The sequence below is a fragment of the Ursus maritimus genome, unplaced genomic scaffold (assembly GCF_017311325.1).
Source record: "Ursus maritimus isolate PB19 unplaced genomic scaffold, ASM1731132v1 scaffold_21, whole genome shotgun sequence".
Taxonomy (NCBI): domain Eukaryota; kingdom Metazoa; phylum Chordata; class Mammalia; order Carnivora; family Ursidae; genus Ursus; species Ursus maritimus.
In genome coordinates this window covers 6,730,309-6,751,301 of record NW_024424564.1, presented here as the reverse complement: position 1 = coordinate 6,751,301, position 20,993 = coordinate 6,730,309, and the positions used below count along the sequence as shown (strand labels likewise).

The 20,993-nt window shown below is 40.1% G+C and overlaps 1 protein-coding gene across 1 annotated transcript in view; it reads right to left on the bottom strand.

Annotated features, from left to right (window-relative positions):
- The window catches only part of SRGAP1 (SLIT-ROBO Rho GTPase activating protein 1), a 259,904-nt gene that overhangs the window by 105,058 nt on the left and 133,853 nt on the right, over window positions 1-20,993 (bottom strand). The window contains exon 3 of the mRNA XM_008684244.2: window positions 20,399-20,561. Within this exon, the coding sequence (XP_008682466.1) occupies window positions 20,399-20,561 (163 nt within the window). The remainder of the gene's footprint in view (window positions 1-20,398; window positions 20,562-20,993) is intronic.

Below are 20,993 nucleotides of genomic sequence, written 5' to 3'. Positions count from 1 at the left end.
CGGGGGAAGGGCCATATCTTTGCCAGCTCTGTGACTCTGGTATCCTGCACAGTGCTTGGGAACCAGGCCAGGACTAGGGGAAGGCAGGTGAGGCACAAACGGTATTGTATTTAAGGCGGCATTCTTTTCCTGGCTAGACCAGGTCCTGCTGGCACACATGGGAAGCTTCCAATAAACACTTGCTAAATAAATCCACAAACAAGCTGAAATACTGTGTCTGTGTAATAGCTGAAGTGGTTACTACATCAGCTGAAGGCTGGCCACTGGTGAGAGAGGAGAAAGGAAAGTCCCACAGGCCACTCTTAAGAAAATATAAGCCGGGGGGTTGCCTGGGTGGCAGAGAAAGTCGGGAGTCTGACTCTTGCTTTTGGCTCAGGTCACGGTCTCGGCGTCGGTCTCTGTGCTCAGTGTGGAGTCGGCTTGCGATTCTCTCTCCCTCAGCCCCTTCCACTCGTCTTCTCTCTCTCAAATTAATAAATATTAAAAGAAAAAATGAAAATATTAGGACTTAGATGAAACACAGTCCATCTGAAAACCCACGACAGTCACTGGGTCAGGCCTCCCTCAGAAAAGGCCAAATGTGATGAAGCAAAAACTCCTGGAAGATAAAACAGTGTGAGAAGATGACGTCAGAGCAGTACCCAAACTTTGAGGAATCCAAATTCATTAGCAGCACTTGTCACTGGGTTTTCTTGACGTGATAAAGAGTACTGCAGTTTATCAAGCTTTGCTAGCTGCTAAAATCCTTAAATTGGAGTTAGAGGCTTTATGGTTTTTTTTTTTTTTTAAAGATTTTATTTATTTATTTGACAGAGATAGTGACAGCCAGCGAGAGAGGGAACACAAGCAGGGGGAGTGGGAGAGGAAGAAGCAGGCTCATAGCGGAGGAGCCTGATGTGGGGCTCGATCCCATAACGCTGGGATCACGCCCTACGCTTAACCGCTGTGCCACCCAGGCGCCCCCAGAGGCTTTATGTTTTGATGCGTCCCTGATATGTGAAAAGGTGGTTTAAGAATCACTCAAGAGTGAAAGGAAAGTCACAAGTGAGCAAATGAAGCCAACTGAAACTCATTTTATTTTCCTCAAGTCTTGGTTATTCTGACCGTATACATTACACTGCAATCTCTTATGTCTTCAGTTTGGTGTTATTTTAATATCAAATTTCATCCAGGGATCTGGGTCACCCATTCAGAGCTCTCTAATGGGATCAAAGGCCACTAAGTGACTCTGCTCAGCTGTCCACATTTCAGGTAGGAAGTCCAAAAATAAAGTATTTCTTGGCAACGACTTAGGACAATAATAATGACAAAAAATCCCTTAGGTCCGATTAGCCCTGAACAAGAATATTAAAAATCAGATTGAAGACTTAGGTTTGGGGTGATAAGAGTCCTGCCAAGCTATCCCAGGTCAAATATCTTAGAATAAGCAAGAAGATTCTTTGTATAGTTCACATTTTATAAGATTTCAGGTAATGGGGTAGAAGAAATCTGGCATCACGAACTACGCTCTACCAAGCATACACTCACATTTTTCTTTCACCTTTTCCCAGAGGCTCTCAAATATAAAAAAATTTGTCTGAGAGGCCGTATTGCATAACACTTAAAAGCAAGGACTCTGGAGTTAGAATGCCTGCGTCTTAAGTTTCAAAGACTGGATTCCCGTGGGCCTCAGTTTCCAGATCTGTAAACTGAATATATTCATTGTACCTATCTCATAGGGTTGATGAGAGCGTTAATCAGATGACACATACATAGCATTTAGATTAATACCAAACACACAGTAAACATCCCATAAATATTATAATTATTTCTTTCCCAGACACTATTTGTAACGGCAACTTCCTTGAGCCAAAAGGCCACGTCATATTTTTCTTTCCCTTGGTCTTACATAAGGACACTTGCTGCATTGACTTTCATGTAGAGAGTGCTTGGCAGATACTGGTTGATTTGATTTTGCTGTCCCTCCCCATTGCCCGGGCCATTAGATCCCTCCAGGTGACGCCTGATTCAGAAGGGCCCCAAGTATCGTGCTCTAGCCCTCGGGCTTTGCTCCCATCCGTGGTCCCTTGCCACATATGTACACTTAAACTTACCTTTCTTCATTCCATTTTCATGGGGGTCCTACCACTAGTGGTACTCAATGAACTAGCTGAACATCCACTAGGAAACGGAAATTTCCTCAAGCCAATGTGAAAAGATACATACAAATCATGAAAGAGGACTTAAGGATCCCGGTTCCCTTGGGAATTTTAGATTTTCTGAAAAGTTGGTGGGGAGTTCCTTTCAGGTTGGTAACCCCCGCCTCGCCTCATGACACTCACTAAAGTTGCTGCCTGTTTACTTTAATTCACAGTCCAAATCCTCCAGGGTCTAAGAAATAACCTCAAAATTAGCTCCTGTCTTCCCACCACAACTTCTTTTTTTTTTTTAAAGATTTTATTTATTTATTTGACAGAGATAGAGACAGCCAGCGAGAGAGGGAACACAAGCAGGGGGAGCGGGAGAGGAAGAAGCAGGCTCATAGCTGAAGAGCCCGATGTGGGGCTCGATCCCATAACGCCGGGATCACGCCCTGAGCCGAAGGCAGGCGCTTAACCGCTGTGCCACCCAGGCGCCCCACCCACCACAACTTCTTTAGCCTGCGAAGGTTGTTACAGAACTGGACCGCTCTCCGAAGCACTAGTTTATGTGACTAATGCCTGAAACGGGAATTCGCGGCACATCTTCACAAATACACAGGCTGGATACAACATCACGTCCTTGTCGGAGCACTGGGGCACGGTGCCTGTGCTGAGAGCATGGCAACGGTGAAAGGATCGCCTCATGTTAGCCCCGCCCTGACTTTAAACATGTCTCCAAATTACTAGACTAACAGTGAAAAACAATCCTTTCTTCGAAATGCTACCCTGGACCCCAAAAGAAATGATCTGAAAGCAAAACTCGCCTGCTGTGGCGCACACTTCAGTATGATGGCAATATTGACTAACGAACGGAAACCCTCCAATTAGAAAGTATCTGGATTATCAAAGCCCATCAAAATTCAATAGGTGAAATATGCCTCTGAATTCTATTTCATTAAACATTTGAAAACAGTGCCACAGACCCCTGATCCTTGAACAAGAACTGCTAAGTAAGAAAAATCATACCTCGGTATTAAGAAAAGCAATCAATGTCTCCTTACAAGAGAAAAGAATAACTATGAAATGATATATGCTTGAAATCAGGTATTTTCTATGTTATTTGAGATTGGTAGATTAAAACTACTTTTGCAAAGGGCAGGAGAGTCCCCTCAACTGCTTTGTGTATGGAGTGGGAAACGGGAAGAATTAGGTTTCTGCCCCCATTAATATGAGCCTATATAAGTTCCAGTGATGGTAAAAATATATTACAATAAAACTCTTGAGATTCTGACCCAAGGGGAAGGAAATGGCTAGAGCTTCAATTCTGTTGTCATTTACTGTCTCCAATGTGTAAACTGAGACTTGAATACCAAGCTTATTTCTAATTGCTTATTATTTACTGTCACTTTGATGTTTCAGACATCTCAGACGTAAGTTTAAATTAACAGTCTCGAAGTCGAGACTGTTGAATTATAAAGCATGAATTATAAAAATGCATTTTTTGCATCATAAAAATGAATTAAGTACACGGAAGAACACTGGAAAAATAGAGAACAGAGGGTCACACCCACTAACATTACAGTTTGAAGTATTTTCTTCAAATTTTTCATCTAAACATAGGTCTGCATTGTAATTGTCCTAGAATAATGGAGTATCTTTTTCTACTCTCCTTTTTCTTCCCAGTTATAATACATTTCCCCATGTACTTACATAATTTTCAGAACCTTCGTTATTGGATTCATGTTAACTACCCAGTTACGAATGTATATTAACCATTCTTCTATTATGGTTACCCATATTTCCATTACTATTTTCCATTAATCACTCAATCACTTATTTACTTATTCATTCAGCTTTACCAATCTGCTTTAAGCACTCTGAACTATTATCATAAATGCTGGTCTAAGGACATATCTTGCATCTTATGTTATATCCTTAAGCTCAATTCGTAGGCATGAGATTAGTAGGATGGAAGTACTGACATTTCTAAGACCCTTGATACATATCAGAAGATTATTTTCTAAAAGGGTTCTAATGAATTTGTGTTGCTTCCAGGACAACAGTGTCACTCAAGTCAGAATCTGGGGTTCATCCAAGATTCACTTCTCCCTAAAAGGAGGAGTCACCAATCCTATCTATTTTGGCTAATCCATTCTTCTGCATGCCATTAGAATTAAAAAAATAAAATAAAGATCTAATTATGTCCTTTCTCTGATTAAAGCCCTCCGAAGGCTTGCTCCATTTTCTCAGGATAGAGTTCAAAATTCTTAAATCACCCATAACCTCCCCTGCTTACCTCGTCTACTTCACCTTCCACAAATCTCAAATGATATCCTTCAGCCTGGTCATATAATGCCACCTCCCCTGTCCTGCTTTCACATCTCTCTATTTTCCCCAGGCTGGCCCCCTCTGCCAGGACTCTCCTTCCTTTTCTTACCTGCTACAGTCCTATCTGCTACTCTGAAAACTTTCTCGTAACGTCACCTTGTCTCCCAAAGAAAGAAATGAGATCTTCCCTTCTCTGTGATACTTTTAAAAAAAGATTTTATTTATTTATTTCAGAGACAGAGCGAGAGAGAGAGAGAGAGAGAGAGAGAGCAAGGATGAGCAGGGGTGGGAGGGTGGGAAAGGAAGAAGCAGGGAGCCCAATGCAGGACTTGATCCCAGGACCTGAGATCATGACCTGAGCCGAAGGCAGACGCCTCACTGACTGAGCCACCCAGGTGCCCCCTTCTCTGTGATTTTATAATATATTCATTTTTCACTACTCCTAGGCTGTATAATTTAGTGGTTAAGAGTTCTTACTCTACAACTGAACTGCTTATTTTCAAACCTGTTATAGTCTCTGCCTAAGTTAAAGAATTTTGTGAGACCTCAGTTTTTTTCAATGGCAAAATGGAGACATCAGTGGTTTCTACATCAGAGTTTTATTAGGACGGTCCTTATTGATACTTAACAGAAAACGTGGCATACAGTGAGTGTTAAGCTGATGCAACCCACTAATATTACACTTACATTTCTTTGTCTCCTCATAAACAGTATCTACATAGAGCAGACACTATGTCCCAGGGCCTGCTTGGGCAGCTAGCATACTATAGATTCTAGATACACATTTGCTGAATGAATGGACCCAGACCTGAGTGAAAAAAGCATGGCTTCTGCCCTCCACAGTTTAAAATCTCATGGAAGAGCCAGACATGCCCAAACAGCTTTCCATACAGAGCACTGTAATAAGCACTACATTGTGTGGGCCCTGGCCAGGATCTCTAATCCTGGAGGCTTGCAGGCTTGCTCCCGGGAAACTCCCAGAAATGAGAGAGAAAGGCATAAGAAAGAGCGTAATTAATATAACCACATGTGAGTACACCGAGCAATCAATCAAGTGCTCTATGTGGTTGGATTAAATGACCAATTCAGAGGGCTTCTGGCTTCTCACAGAGGTATTTTTTAAGTAAATCCATTGTGATGGCCAGAATCCTGACCTTATGATGAGTCAGAGTGAGAATAAGAGAGAAAGAGGAAAACCAGATTCAATATTTAATGAGAAGATTTTAAATGACTTTAGTGTCTCACGGTCAGGGAGTTTTGGATATAAATTTGGATTAAAAGGGTCTGTCCATTTTTCCACAGTGTGTACGCTTTTAAGTTTCCAAGGCTCCTGTTCATGTGTCTTTATAATAACAGATTCTTTTAAATCACGTAAACTCGGAAGACAGAAGCAACAGCATCCTCCAAAATGCCTAATGGAGAAAGTTGGGATAGTCTTAATGGCCTGAACCAAGCTTCTGGATAACATTTAATAGTGTTTCTGTACAATTCCCTTCCATCCGTCAAGGGACATGGTTTTGTGTTTATTACAACGCACAACTGAGTATCGGTGTATGGAATTAGCCTCACAATCTACTTCATTCCTGAGGAGAAAACCAATCAATATTCTCTTAGACAAAACTCCGTGCCATTAGAAAATGTGGGAAAATCAGAATCATAGATGCATGGGAAACAAAACTTCGTTTTGAAACAAGACAAAACTTAGTCTTCAAGGATGTATCTGGAACATCTCCTAGAATATTTACTAACAAATTGCTAGGCAGTTTGGCATTTGGCATCCAGGTGAGAAAGGTCTGCTGTTGCTTGTGTTTACCCTGAAAGCCAACAATCTGACAGGTGCAAGATCATGTATACCACCACTCATAACCTCCCAGGTATAAACAGCACCAGAACAGACCGATTAAGTAACTCAAGATTCACGGTTAAAATCCCACAGGGAATAAAGGAGATGAGACAACTATTTTCATCTTCAGCTTGCATTTCCTCAGTTCTCCAAGAAACACAATTTTTCATGCTAGGGTTATTTCTCAACTCAAAATGGTGATAAATTAGAAGTATCTTTTCAGTGTCACTAAATGAATAATCACTTAGGCATAAATTCTCAGTAGCTGATATAAACAAACCCACCCAATTAAAATGAGAATGTGTGATGAAATTGTGCTTCAGACTGCAATACAGTTAACTAAAAATATAAGAAACGTGTATTTCCAGAGCATTTTTCAATATGCTGAACTTCACAAAAATTTATCAACTCAAACTTTATTACCATTTCTTTGTATTAGCATAATAAGAATATATTTATTAGCATGGAAAGGATATAATAATATATTTTCTGTAGTACATGAACCTGAGTCTACAAATTTGTCACCGAAGCCAACTGTCTTTCTCTCCTGTGGCAGGCATCACATGCAGGGATCCCAAGCTCAAAGCTTCTATCGATGGCACAGCTGGCTGTGGTTATGAACACAGTCTGTGGTGAAGCAAACTAGACCACACTGTGTAGGGAACCTCGTGGTGTAAGATCTCAGCCTTAATAGCACTGCGGTAAGAAAAATCCAGGGACTATTTACAGAAATACATCAGTTAAGTCGATTTGCTCATTTATAAGTCATCCATTGAGTTGGTAAGCAAAAGGCAGAGATTCTTTGAGATACTAATAAAAGTTCATTCATTCATGTACTCACTTATGCATTCACTCATTCATTCTACCCGTTTTTGAGTATCTTCTATGTGTCAGTGTTAGAAAAGTAGCCTTATAGTCTAGTGAGTGAGAAACGCACAACCATTTCAATCTAGTCTGATATATGCTTATTCAAACAATCTAAACCAAGCAAAATCTCTACATATAAATCTTGAACCAAACTCAAAATTTAATAATCAATCTTCAGGAATTTAACCTAGGGGCACCTGAGTGGCTCAGCTGGTTAGGTATCTGCCTTTCAGCTCGTGGTCTTAGGGTCCTGGGATTGAGCCCTGTGTTGGGCTCCCTGCTCAGCAGGGAGTCTGCTTCTCCCTCTCTCTCTGTCCCTCCCCCTCCCTGCCCATGCTCTCTCTCGAATAAAATAAAATCTTAAAAAAAAGAATTTAACCCAAGTCAGAACCTTCCTTTACAAATATATATTCAGCCTAATACTAATAGTACCATCTCAGAATTACAAGTGGTTAGTTGGTCCATAGAATTAACCATGTATTTAAGTTAAGGATTGAAAAAGAAACAAATTCCCATGGGTAAGTGTCCTTTCTTCAAGGACTTGGCTCCTTGAATACAGCCAGAGAAATTTAGAAAAAATTTGTGGCTAGTGGGCAAATGTACATGGGATGACAGCCTACTTGAAGGGGGGGGGGAACCCCAACACCTTCAATATGGTCTAGGGCCGGACTATTTAAATATCTTTTATTTCTCTGAGCTGTTTCCTCATCTGTAAAATAGAGAATGTTACAATATTCAGCTGACCCTTGAATAATATAGGTTTGAACTACAAGGGTCCACTTACACGTGGGTTTTTTTCAATAAATACAGTACCATACTATAAGTGTATTTTCTCTCCCTTATGACTTTCTTAATAACATTTTCTTTTCTTGAGCTTCCTTTAAGAATACAGTAAATAATACATATAACATACAAAATAGGTGTTAATTGGCTGTTCATGTTATTGGTAAGGCTTCCAGTCAACAATAGGTTATTAGTAGTTAAGTTTTAGGAGAGTCAAAAGTTATATGCAGATTTTCAACTGTGCAGGGGGCTAGCACCCCTAACCCTCATGTTGAAGTCAACTGTATACTCCCTAGGGTTCTTGCAAGGATTAAATGAGATAACCATTGTTTGTGTCCGACAAAGTATCTGGCACATACGAAGAACTCCATAAATGTAGGTTCTCTCATAACGACGCTACTATCAGCTCAGTGTCATATCCTTGTTTCATCTCACGAAGTCACCCTCCATTTTTCTAAATGCTGACGCAAGCGTATTCATACTGACTTTCAACTCGGTATGTGTCAGATAGTCATTTCAACATAATTCAATAACTTTCTAGAACTACTTAAATTTTGTTTGAGGTACTATAGCAAGGAAGATAAAGTCCATTCCAAAGCTACAACAAAGCAAAACTCCATTGAGCTCCCCCCTGCTGACATCAGACTGCCGTAACTGTTAGAATGTCTTCCTTAGGCTAAGGAGCTTGTCTCCCTTCATGTTTTATCAATGGGTCTCAACTCCTGTAGACTTACAGAGCTAGTTAATGTAAGCTATCTTCTATATGACAGGTCTTCAAATATGTGAAGACAGCTACTGTGTTCTAGCTAAGGCTTAAGTACTTTCTTTGTACTAAACATTCCTAGTGTCTTTATTCCTTCCATGACACAGTTTAAAGAAATCAGACAGCATTCTCCTGGCCCCCCAGATTATTACTGTCTTGCAGCTAGTGGTATGAAAGACACTTTCTTCATACTTCAAGGGGTCGAGGCTAAAATCTTGAAAGAATTATTAGGAAACAACCCCCCCCCCGCCCGTGACTTGAAGTTATTTGCAATTGCCCTGTTTTGTGGAAGCAGTCCAAATCCATGTCTGCGTGGTTACTATAAGCCCAGGAATCTTGGAATCACTGTTAGATTCTTTTTCTTTTCCAACAGGGTAATGAGCCATCAGATAAAAGAATAGAAGCCTAAGAAAATCTGATTAGGACAGGCCATTTATAAAACAACAGCAGCAATAATGAAGCATCCAAATAATTCTCAATCTATACAGATGTACACTTTTTGAAGACAATATCATTACAAGTATGGAACTACTCTCTGGCCATAATTCATGATACTGCAAAAATGACCAGCCAGATTACTAATGCAACGGCTTTCCCCAAGACCAGTTTCTGTCCGTTCCAATTTACTCTTCACAAAGCTTTCAACAAACAAAGCTGATTATGTCATATCCCTGCGTAAGGCACTCTTGGCTTCCTTGGTTGCTTAGAGGACAACCTACCAATTCACCAAACTAAGAAAATCCTTGCACTTCCATCCCCTGCACCCCCACCAAATATGCCTTTCTAAATCTCAGCCGTTAACCCACCATGTACGCTTCAGCATCCTATAGGCTACGTTCCTAACCCCAGCCAGCTGTGTAACTGATGTGAGCTTTAGGTTGAGGAAAAAAGGAGGTGGCCTAATATATCTTTACAAGTCACTACTGTGAAGAGTTAGGTAGATGGGGCCACCAAGAGCCCCACCTACCATCATCTTCCCCACCACCATTTCCTGGATATAAGCTAGGATTGATCAGAACCCCACAACCTTGTTCTCTGGTGTTCTCTCTGTATAAAAGAATGCACTTCTCCTAATTCTTCTATAAAACCTCGCTAAGTTTAAGATGATGATCAAATGCCACTCTCTCTGTGAAATCTTTCTCCATTTTCCTAGGCAGTAAGCCTTACAATCCTTTCTGTGCTTTTGTGGTCTTAGGTCCTCTCTCTGTAAGAGCAGTTACTGATTTATAATGTAATTTTTATCTGTATACTTCCTTTCCTTATTAGATTATGAGCTCCTCTGGTGTACTGAGCATTTGCGTCTTACTCACTTTTGTAACCTCAGAACCCACCATTGTGCCTGTCGCAAAATGATAATACATGTTTATTGAATGAATAATAAAATAGAATGTCTATTTTGTTTTGAAAAAGAGAGCTGATTTCAGTAAGGGTTCAGAAAAAATGAAAAGAGAAAGAAAAGTAGAAATTACAATGGATTTGTCATAACTGTTCAGTGCATTTATAAGACCTTGCCAAATAATAAAATATTATTTTGTAGAACCTTGCAATCTCCATCTTAAGAGCTAAAGAGATAAAATTTTTATGGGCATGTTTATTCAAGCCAGTGCACTAAGCCAATTATGATTCTGTGGTCACTTAAAACTATCAAAGTTTGAAAAGTAAAATGGTGCATGTATTTATTAACTATCAATTATTGAACATTACTGGTTCTCCCCAATCTAAATAGTTCACATATTCAGCATCAAAATCTTTTATTTTCATAACTTTCTAGGTTCATCGGACAATGTATTTAGTTGGCAAAATTTCTGCCTGTCTCTATTTAATTGCTTCTCTAATAATGAGTAATTTTTTTTCCCTTTGAAATCAATCTGACAGCCATAGTCAGTTCTGTTTGCAAATGCATATTTTTGGGTTGCTATAATTCAAGGTATCACCAGTGTTTCTTAATTCAAATATTTACTCTATGTGCAATATCCCCCAATATGGCATTTCCTACAGCTGCTAGAAATCTTCTAGAATCCTACCATGTGAAATTAAACATAGTCTTCAAATGGTAAGAAGCCTTGGCTAGCGACCAGAATACTGTTTTCAGGTTGCTTTAGACTTTGTTGATCTCAACTGCAGACACCTCGACATATGGTAGGAATGTTCTCTCCTCATCGGTTCTTTACTTAAGGCTGCAATTTCCTTCTGGGATGAGGAGAATGGTAAGGATTCAGAGCCACAGGGCTCTTTGAAAATGGGTTTTATTAAGTGCTGATCTTTTATAAGTAACTGAATGGTTTTTCTGAATGCTATTTTTACCCCTCTTTATGGGAGGTGAGAGGCTGGGTACCTTTTGACCTACTCCATGTTTGTTAATTAAATCTAGAGTTGTAAACCCTGTAATTGAAAAACCAAATTGAACTAACTTCCTTCTTTCCTTCTTTCCTTCTTTCCTTCCTTCCTTCCTTCCTTCCTTTTTTTTATGTGCTTGGGAGAATGGAGGACTCAGTAAGAATCAACTGTTCTCAACTTGGGCCAACTCCTCCTATCCAGGGACATTTGGTATTATCTGAAAACATTTTTGGTTGTCACAACTGGTAAGGTGCTACTGGCATTTAGTGCGTAGGAAATCTGGTCATCCAATTCTCATTCCTCCATAAGTAAGGTCTCATTTTTTCTCTGGCTGCTTCCAGTATCTTTTTTTTCTTTAGTTTTCAGTTCGATTATGATGTATCTGGGTACCGACTTTTAAAGCTTCATCCTTTTGATGACAAGCTTGGATGTTGCTGAGCTTCTTGAATGCGTAGGTTTACTTGCCATATTTGGAAAGTTTTCTTGCAATTATTTTTTCCAAATATTTTTTCTGCATAAACTCTTTTTTTCCTCTCCTTCAGGGACTCTGCTGTCTGCTGATACAAATGTCAGACTTTTGGTATTGTCCCAAAGGTCCATGAAGCACTGATCATTTTTTTTTTCCAAAAACTTTCCTTGTTCAGATTGGACAACTCCTATGAATCTGTCTTCAAGATTAACAGAAATTAATCTCACTCTTGCCTCTATTACCTCCATTCTGCTACTGAACCCATTTAATGAGTTTTTAAATTTTGGTTACTTTCTATCTTTCCCTTCACTTCAAGAATGTTTGCCCTTACTTCTTGGAACATTTTTATCATGATTGCTTTAAAAGTCTTTGGTAGATAATTCCAATATTTGCATCAATTCAGATTGTCTATTGATTATTTTTTCCCATGTGAATTGAAGTTTTCCTGGTTCTTTACATGCTGAGTGATTTTGGATTGTATTCTGGATATTCTGAATATTATGTTATAAGATTTGGAGTCTGATTTAAACCATATGGAAAATGTTGATATTTCTGTTTTATCAAGAAATCAACCTGGTTGGATTCAGAATGCAAATCCTGATCAGCCTTCTATAGGCTGTGGTTTCAATGTCAGCTCTGTTTCCAACATCTCCGTAACACATCTGGATCTGTCCTGTACATGTACCAGCCAGTGTTCAGTCTGGAACCCAGGCAGCAGTAGTCTATCTGCTAGTTCAGTTCTCAAAATCTTTGGTAGGTATACTGCTTAAAACAGACCCAATTATATCCAGCTCAGGGGTAAGCTGAGGAGTTCATAAAGAACTTTATGGGGGATGCCTGGCTGGCTCAGTTGGTGGACTGTGTGACTCTTGATCTCAGGGTTATGAGTTAAAGCCACACACTGAGTGTAGAGATTGCTAAAAAATAAAATCTTAAAAAAAAAAAAAAAAAAGGACTTCATGGGATTGTATTTTTAATCTTCACTGTCTCTACAATCTCCCCGGCACTTTTTGGTTCCTTGGGACATCCCATTTGAGTCCTCTGACCAGAAAGCTTGTACTTTAGTTTTTCCACTCTGCCACTAACTTCCCATGTGATTTTTGTCTGATTTCTTGCTCTGGGGAAATAGATTGCACATAATAGTGTTGCTTAAATCTAGCCATCAATACTATATCTTGTTGAAATGCCTTGAAATTTCTGTTATGTAGGTGACACTCATCTCTGGTCTCTAATATTAATGTAAATATTCATTATTTATTCATTTAATAAATATTAACAGAGCATCTACCTTGTGCTAGTCAGTGTTTCAGTGAATGATACAAGGACACTGCCCTCAGGAACTTACATTTAAACTGGGGGGAAATGAAGTGAATAAATATTAAGTAAATATACGATATGTCAGAAAGAGATAAGTGCTACAAAAAAAATATAGCGAGAGAAGGGAGGTGGGGGTATAGACTCTCCCTCAGAGTAAGGTGGGGGCCAAGAGGTGAGGAAAGAAGTAATGAGATCTGCTTGAAGTTAAAAGGATTATTCCAATATTTCCTATTTATATATCTGATCAGTCATTTCAAGATAATTTGGGAGGTAAGATAGTTGGGGGTACATGTGCAACCTGCCATCTTGCTCAGAAGCTCCCTGATACCATGTCTCTTCATTTTAATCATCTGATTCTATATGTTCAAAGCACAGTTTTCAAATGTACCTGGAGAACAGGCCAACTCTTCATTAACAAATAGTGTTTGGAGTAGAATTAGTTACTGTTTATAGTCCCTCCCCCCCCCCTTTTTTTTTTGTAACAGCAAACAAGGACTCGTGTACTCTGGGCCAAGTTTTTTTAAGGTTTTAGTTTAAATAACTCTTTTCTTGTGTGTCCTTTTTTTTTTTTTTAAGATTTTATTTATTTATTCGACAGAGACAGAGACAGCCAGCGAGAGAGGGAACACAAGCAGGGGGAGTGGGAGAGGAAGAGGCAGGCTCACAGTGAAGGAGCCTGATGTGGGGCTCGATCCCATAATGCCGGGATCATGCCCTGAGCCGAAGGCAGGCGCTTAACTGCTGTGCCACCCAGGCACCCCTCTTGTGTGTCTTATAAAATATGTTCATCGTACAAAAATCAGAGATCACAGATAAGCAAACAGAAGGAAAAAAGGAAACTCAGAAATATTCACTTAAAATAATTTTGGTCTATACACTCTGTTTTTTTTTTTTTTAAACACAAGTTTCAAGGGCTTTTCAACAACCGTTCTCAATGCAATTATGGGCTCAACCACTAACACAAAAGCGTCAGGATCACCATATCATGCTGCATGACAAAATGTCAAAGTTCGCTCACGTCAGGTTTTTAATTCTATCACTTTCTAAGGAGACATACATATATCACCTGTTTAGTGTTCTCTTTAAAAATCTTTAATAAAGCTTCTGAACTAATGGTGAATACTATTTACTAGTAACTCACCTGCTAAATTTATAGCCAGGTCAATCACACGTGTCCTTTGGTCACTAATAAAGGCAACAATGTCAATGCAAGAACAGTAGCACTGACAACTGCTAATTTTTTAAGCACTCTGTGCTAGCCACACTGATAAGCAACTTATAAATACAAATTAAAAACATTTTCTACAGTATTTCAGAAAATTACATCACTGTAAGACATTAGAGTTTAGTTTTGACTTATTTCCAGAAAAACGAGCTAGCCATAGTCAAGAAAACTCAAGAGAACCAGACAGCAGTATTTGCTTGAACTATTCACACTCATTTATCCAGGTCCCATCAATAATTAAACTGTCCCCTGATGTCACCAGCATACCATTTAATTCTTCTGCTACACCGCACTGAAATGCTCTGAAAAAAGTTCCTCTTGTTATATTATTTACTACTAGTGCATCAGCATCCTAAATTACATGTGGTAGCTCTCCGCTAATAAAATAGGAAATTTATTTTTCAGGAAATGGATTACTCATTGGTAAATCACTGCTATGACCATCTTTACTCCAAAAAGGCAACAGATAAAAATTGCACCCAAAGTATGACATTCTAATACCACTCTCTGACCTAACAATTCGACTTCAAGGTCTAGAGCACAAGAAGAAACACCATAGATGTGTGAAAGCTTCAAGTGTCCAACAACAGGAAAAGAACATGGCCATGCAGATAGTGAAACACTATGTAGGCATAAGTATCCTGTTTTCAAAGATTATTTCCAGACATGGGAAATGCTAATGAATTTTACACGAAAAGGGCAAGTTCCCAAGCTATATGCAACAAAATCTCAATTTTGTAAAATACATATATATGTATGTTTATATACTGCACAAATATGTTTATATATACAAATACTGAAAAGATACAGCCCAAGATATTAACCACAGGTAGTGTTAATATGGAGAATTATTTCCATTTTTTAATGTGTTCTAAATTTCTACAATGAATATATATTTTTATATTCAAAAGGAGACTCGTTCATATACAGATTGGTAGTTTTCAGATTTTTTTTTAAGATTTACAGAACTTTTCTTTAAAAAAGGTTAAAGGTGTTAGAGATCTGTTGTAGACAGTATCTTTTATTGACTTATATTAAAGTCTCTGTTTGAATGTTTTCAACGGTCTAATTGAAAACACAACATTTTTTCCCTAGGAAATGTTTTTGTTTTCTTTCTTTTCATAGGGGTATTTAAGTAGAATACAATTGGCCTTGATCAAAACAGAAAATGACTACAAATTTCCCAATTTTACTAGTAATCTCTCTGTCCTTCAGATTGGGCCACACAATCAACAATACCCAAAGTAGGTTAATTTAATTCCTGTGAGTCTGAATCTGATAACCTACAGCATTTATGCCAAAGTGGAGTAATTCTCAGTGGCCTGAGACCAGTCTCTGCTGCTCTGAATCCCTGCCTAAAACTGGATGATCCCTGCGTCACCCTCAACTGTTGTTCTTCAGGATTCTCATAAGAAATGAATAGGGCCAAGACCATAGTGTCCCAATTCTAAGAAGTGTCTGACCTATGCATTGAATAACATCTCCAGTTACTACGGAAAAATACCAACAGAGTCACAGTAACTACGAACTAAGACATATAGGCAAAGACAAAATACATACCCACTAGCCTGGCTCTAGAATTGATATCTTTGAGTCTTTTATTTCCTCCTCCCTGAAATGTGAATTATAATACCTGTTCATGGGCAGCACACGTGAGCGAATGAGAGCACAGGGCTTGGTGCGCAAATTCAGTAAGTGGTAGTGTACAGATGTCATTATGATTGGTGAAGAAATAAACCTACACTTGTATGCATATTTATGCAAACCAAAGAAGGACAAAGACATGAATACTCTGAAAACAATCCATGAGGAAATGATAGACTTGAAGATAATTTAAAACACACAAAGATAATTTAGCATATTCAACTGCTACCATTTCACTGTGTTCTCTCTAAACTACATACTTCTATTAACATTCTTAAAATTGGGAAATAAGATCATGTGATCAGGTGCTTAAATAAAGTGATTACTGCAAGCCGGCTGTGTCCTTCCCTGCCGTTGTGACTGCGGACATGAATGATGTTGTTATGTGTAGCATATGATCTGCACATTTGCCGGCTGCAGCGCCAAACCAGATGCAGGACACTCTCTCTCAGCATGAGTAATGGAAAGAAGGCAGCCGAATCTCATCACTCTGGGAGGCAGGGCTGGAGAACAGGGCAAGAAACACCTCGCCACCTCCTGTTCTTTGGGAAAGAAGCAAGCGCTGACAATGAAACAAACCCATGTACACAAGGAGGCTCCAATTCCCGACCTTCTCCTAAACAGGCAAAGCAGAAGTTAAGAGAGTAGAAGCAGAGCCCCACCCTGTCCGTATCAAACAGAGGGTCTGGGGTTGAATAACTCTTATTGTTGAATGAATGAAGAAATCAGTGAAGCCTCAAAGTTAAGACTCTCCATGTGAGACAGCTCTGGGGGACTTCAGAGGCCCTGGGTTGCGGTGTGTGTGGGGGGGGTGCTGACCAACACAGGTATTCTTTGGGTTATTCCCTGATTTCCCACTCACTGATGAAATGTGAGAACCAAAATTTTAATTTGTCTACAAGCAAGGACATTGGGAGGACATTTCCCAGAGTGTGCTTACAATTATGGTTTGGAACTTCCTAATAAGTGATATACCAGCAACATGTAATGATCTGGATGTGTTCATCACAGATGCACCATATATTCTCCTTAGAATGAGGACACATTTAGTATAATGGCTTGAGGAAACATTTAGTATAATGGTACAGAATAAGGGTTTAGAATACAGACAATAATAATGATAATAGCTAAAAATTACCTAGGACTTCTTAAGTCCAGACACTGGGCTAAGTGGCTTTTCATGGATGACTCATGAATCCTCTGTACAATTATCTGAAGTAGGTTACTCTTTCTACTCTATAGACGCAGAAACTAAGGCCTAAAAGGTTTACAAATACTCCCAAGTCCATATAGATACTCATAGTGACAAAGCCAGGATACATAACCCCAAATATCTGATTTTGGAGCCTAAAAGATGAACCACTATGTTATTCTGACCAACAGGATTCATTTACAGCCCTAAATCTGAAATAATCGATACATGAATAATTGGGTATTGTTGTTGTTTTTTAAAACACTTTTCACCTTTTCTACGTGCTGAAAACTATAACTAGTTGTGATATGATTAAAATTTAAGTTTTAAAGCTGTTCCCTACACCTATGTGTGGAATTAGATATTTTTTAAGTGTCTTCCTGATTGTTATGTCTATTTGGGCACAAAAACATTCCTAGAATTACCTGCTCCAAACTCTTTATTTGACAGAACAGTTTGGGTAAAAGGATTTTCTACTGCTGGCTAGACTGAATACAATACAGCTGTGTAAGAGGCTGAACCTGTCACGCACCCGGCATCTATCTGGATCTCCATACAGACGCGGGGCTATTTTTAAAAAACGAGGAAGCCTCAAAATCCTCTCCCAGAAAAGACAACCATTGTGCTAAGGACGCCATCATAGTTCTAAAGGTCACTTCAGACTAGCTCTGATGGTTTCTTTCCATTCTGATAGAAAATATGCTCTGGAACCATAATAATGGAAGAAGAACTCGACTGAAGAGAAAGGTTTGGTAATCAAAAAGGAAAAAAAAAAAGGGCAGAGAAGACTAGTCTTGCTTTTTAATCTAAAGGGACCTAAAGTTCTCTGGACTTGATAGGTATGGATTTAGCTTTCTGTTCTTTTAGATGACAAATGTGTCCTAGAGGGTTGATCTGGCTTCTCAATAAGCTCCAATCTCTCCCTTTTGCCCTCTGCCTCTTGTATGTTCTTTTTCCAGCAATAATATACGGAAAAGTGGGGGGTGTAGTGTGTTGGGTTTGTTTGAGAAAGGTAGTATTTGACCCCTGTAATTGTAATGACTGTTAACTCTCCAGCTGGTCGGCAATGGTAGAAGACTGTTCGCCTCACTAAATACCAAAGCAACCAGGAGTCCCCTACAAACAGCATTCCAAGAATCATAATTCTTTTGAATCCCAGGGAATCCATAAAGAAGAGAACTTTGAGGTAGCAAACAAGCAGACATGGTGTGTGTGTGTGTGTGTGTGTGTGCGTCTTTACACACATTTGTGTGTTTACTGTATATTCCCCAGACTCTTTCTCCAAGAGCCAAGAATGTATTCCCCCAACAACTGGGAATATTGGCTGCTGGCTGCTGAAACGCACAGCTGATCCCTCTCTGAGAATCACCCTTGGGAATTACCCTCTATCAAAGGGAGCTGCTTCACCCTAAGATTACTTAGCCCTTCCCCAAGGGTAGCTCAAATCCAAGGACTGCAAAACAAAGGCAAGGCCTCCTTGTCTGGATATGCCACAACTGCAAAGGACCATCCTAGCTCCAGAGCTGCCCAAGGTTCAGCTTCTTGCCCTCTCCCCCATCCTGCCTTATCCATTCCCTTCAAGAGTGGAGAGCGCTCTCTGGAATATCTTGGATCGTCTCCCCAGATCGCAAAGCAAGAAAGCAGAAGAGCTGGCATTCAAATCCAAATCTCTTTGACTCTCAGCCCCAGGTCTCTATCAACTTGACCAAACCCTGGACTTCAATTTACAAAATACAAATCCTTACATCTTGGCAAGACACAGAAAGCCCCTTGCTATAACAGCCGTCCTTTCGAGCCTCACATCCCATCACTCAACTCCCATGTGACCCTGGCCCAGTGACATCAAACTCTTTCCTAAACATGTCGTATTACTGCTTTCCCGGGAACAGTTGTCTCTGTCTGCTTGATGACCACCTCCTTCTCCTACAGGTCTCACTCCAAGTATTCCCTAACTCCCCAGGAAGGTTAAGATTTTCAGGGCTGAGCTCCCACAGCAGCTTGTGTGTCCCTGTAGCGTGGTAACTGTTAATTACTATAATGAGTTCCATGCAGGCAAGGATGCGTCTTTTAACTCCGCCTCCTCAGGCATTTTAAAGATGTTCTGTTGTATAGATAAAAAAATGAATTTGACCAAGGCGCTGGCCCCAGGCACCCTGGCTGAACGGAGGCCAGCCTTCTGATGACTAGAAGCATCACACAGCGCTACCCAAATTTGGATAGAATGTGACCTTCTTGAGGATGAGGACTGATTTTTCTTCCTCTGTGTAGCCTTTCCAAGACCTAACACCATCTCCTGCTCCTAGAAGATGCTCAAAAAGCCCCAATGAACTAAATGAGGCTTTTGCTGAAAGGGCTGACATCTGAGAAAATCACTTGCATGGCTCCATAAACTATTTTTCAAATTTCTATCTTTTAAGATACATTGGGCATTTCTCTACCTGTTCTCTTCTTAATAGGTTCTTCCAAATTTTTTTAAGTTCCTCCTTCGTTTGAAAAATTTATATTTTTTTTCCTATTTGACAGAGCAGAGGAGGACCTGGAGTTGGCTAAATTCCATTTCTGGGTCAGAAATCGAACCTAACATGGACACATCAAACACAGCTAAGAGGTTTTCCAGCTGGCCTGCTTAACACTACATCTTTGTTTTCAAGGGCCCCTTTGAAACATAAATATGTCATTAATGTACAAGGTGGGGTCCCCCCCCACATTCTGAAACTAACATTTACTTACTGAATAGAGTACAGATCTTGGTATAGGCACCACACACCACTAGCACAAAGCTGAGGAGAGGTGGGGAGAACCCTTGTCCTATAAACATAAAAGCTGAAAGCGAGTCTTACTGGGCAAGTAGCTGCATCCCCCACACAGGATATGGTCCAATTCTGTTACTGTTTTCAACAAAAATAAAATTACTGAGAGCTGGCTGAGAGTAGTAACAATGATAAGAAGGCTTAAAAGCCCAGCTCCTATTTTGTAAATGGATTTGGGAAGGAGGAAGCTCTCTGGCATGTAAGAGCCTGAATTTTCTGTGCCCTGTGGGATTTTCTTCATGTCATCCTCTCACCACCACCGCTGCTAGTCGGCTGAGGCAAAGAAAAAAAAAAAACCCATGATAACATTTTCCCAAGAGAGCAGCACATCTGGTTATTTTGTCCTTCACAAGTGTCTGATCATGTGTGAGCCCAAAATACAGAATCTAAGGCTTCCCCCTGCCCTGATTTTTCATAGCTGCGGGCAATGCGTTCCTAAGGACAGAGATGCAATCCGCAGGTACACCTCATTTCACAACTTTGCTCACATTGTGCTGGTCACAGATGCAGCGATTTACAACTCCAACCGCACGTCTATTCAGGTTACACTTTTTATGCTGTGTCTTTAAAATACTCCCTCTTTTAGCTAAAACTTGTGGAGTACAATTCAGGAGCAAAGGCACCAGACCCTTCTCGGTTGTGCTTATAGGCAAAGTGGTTAAGGGAAAGCACGCTGCGGCAGGACTGAGATGGAATGTACCTTTTTAAACATCCTGGTGGAATCCTCACTTATCTGCATGAACCGCATAATCACATTGTTCAGATAGATGTCACTCAAAGTCGCATGGTCTTTGCTCTCTCTTCGTACTTGGTTCAGAAGCAGGTACCAGCAGTTCACCGGGGACAACAAGTTCTGGTCTTTCCTGAGAAGTGACGAAACACAGAATTACCATTAATTTCGAAGCTGCCCCAGCCAGCTGAGGGAAGTCTCCAAGGCACCAGGGGAGCCACAATGGATGGCTATTGCTGCCTTTCTTCCTACTCCGGGCATTGCTCAGAGCAGGCGACTCAACAGCCCGCAGAACAGCCTTCCACACTGTGATGGCGGACAGCCAGCGACTCCCTAGGCTTGGAAGGAAAGACTTGGACCAAGAATACCAGTCGAAACCCACACTCCTGACAAGGGCCATGGGACCCTAATATACACAGTAAGCAGGCAGGCTTTCAGCTTTAAACACCCCATTGAAGAAAGTCGTTGATATTTACATAAAAATCTATTGACTGCTGTCTCACAGACAGACTGTGGTTTGCCACTGCACACAAAGTCTGCTTTGACTGTCCAGTCTGCTGCTGGA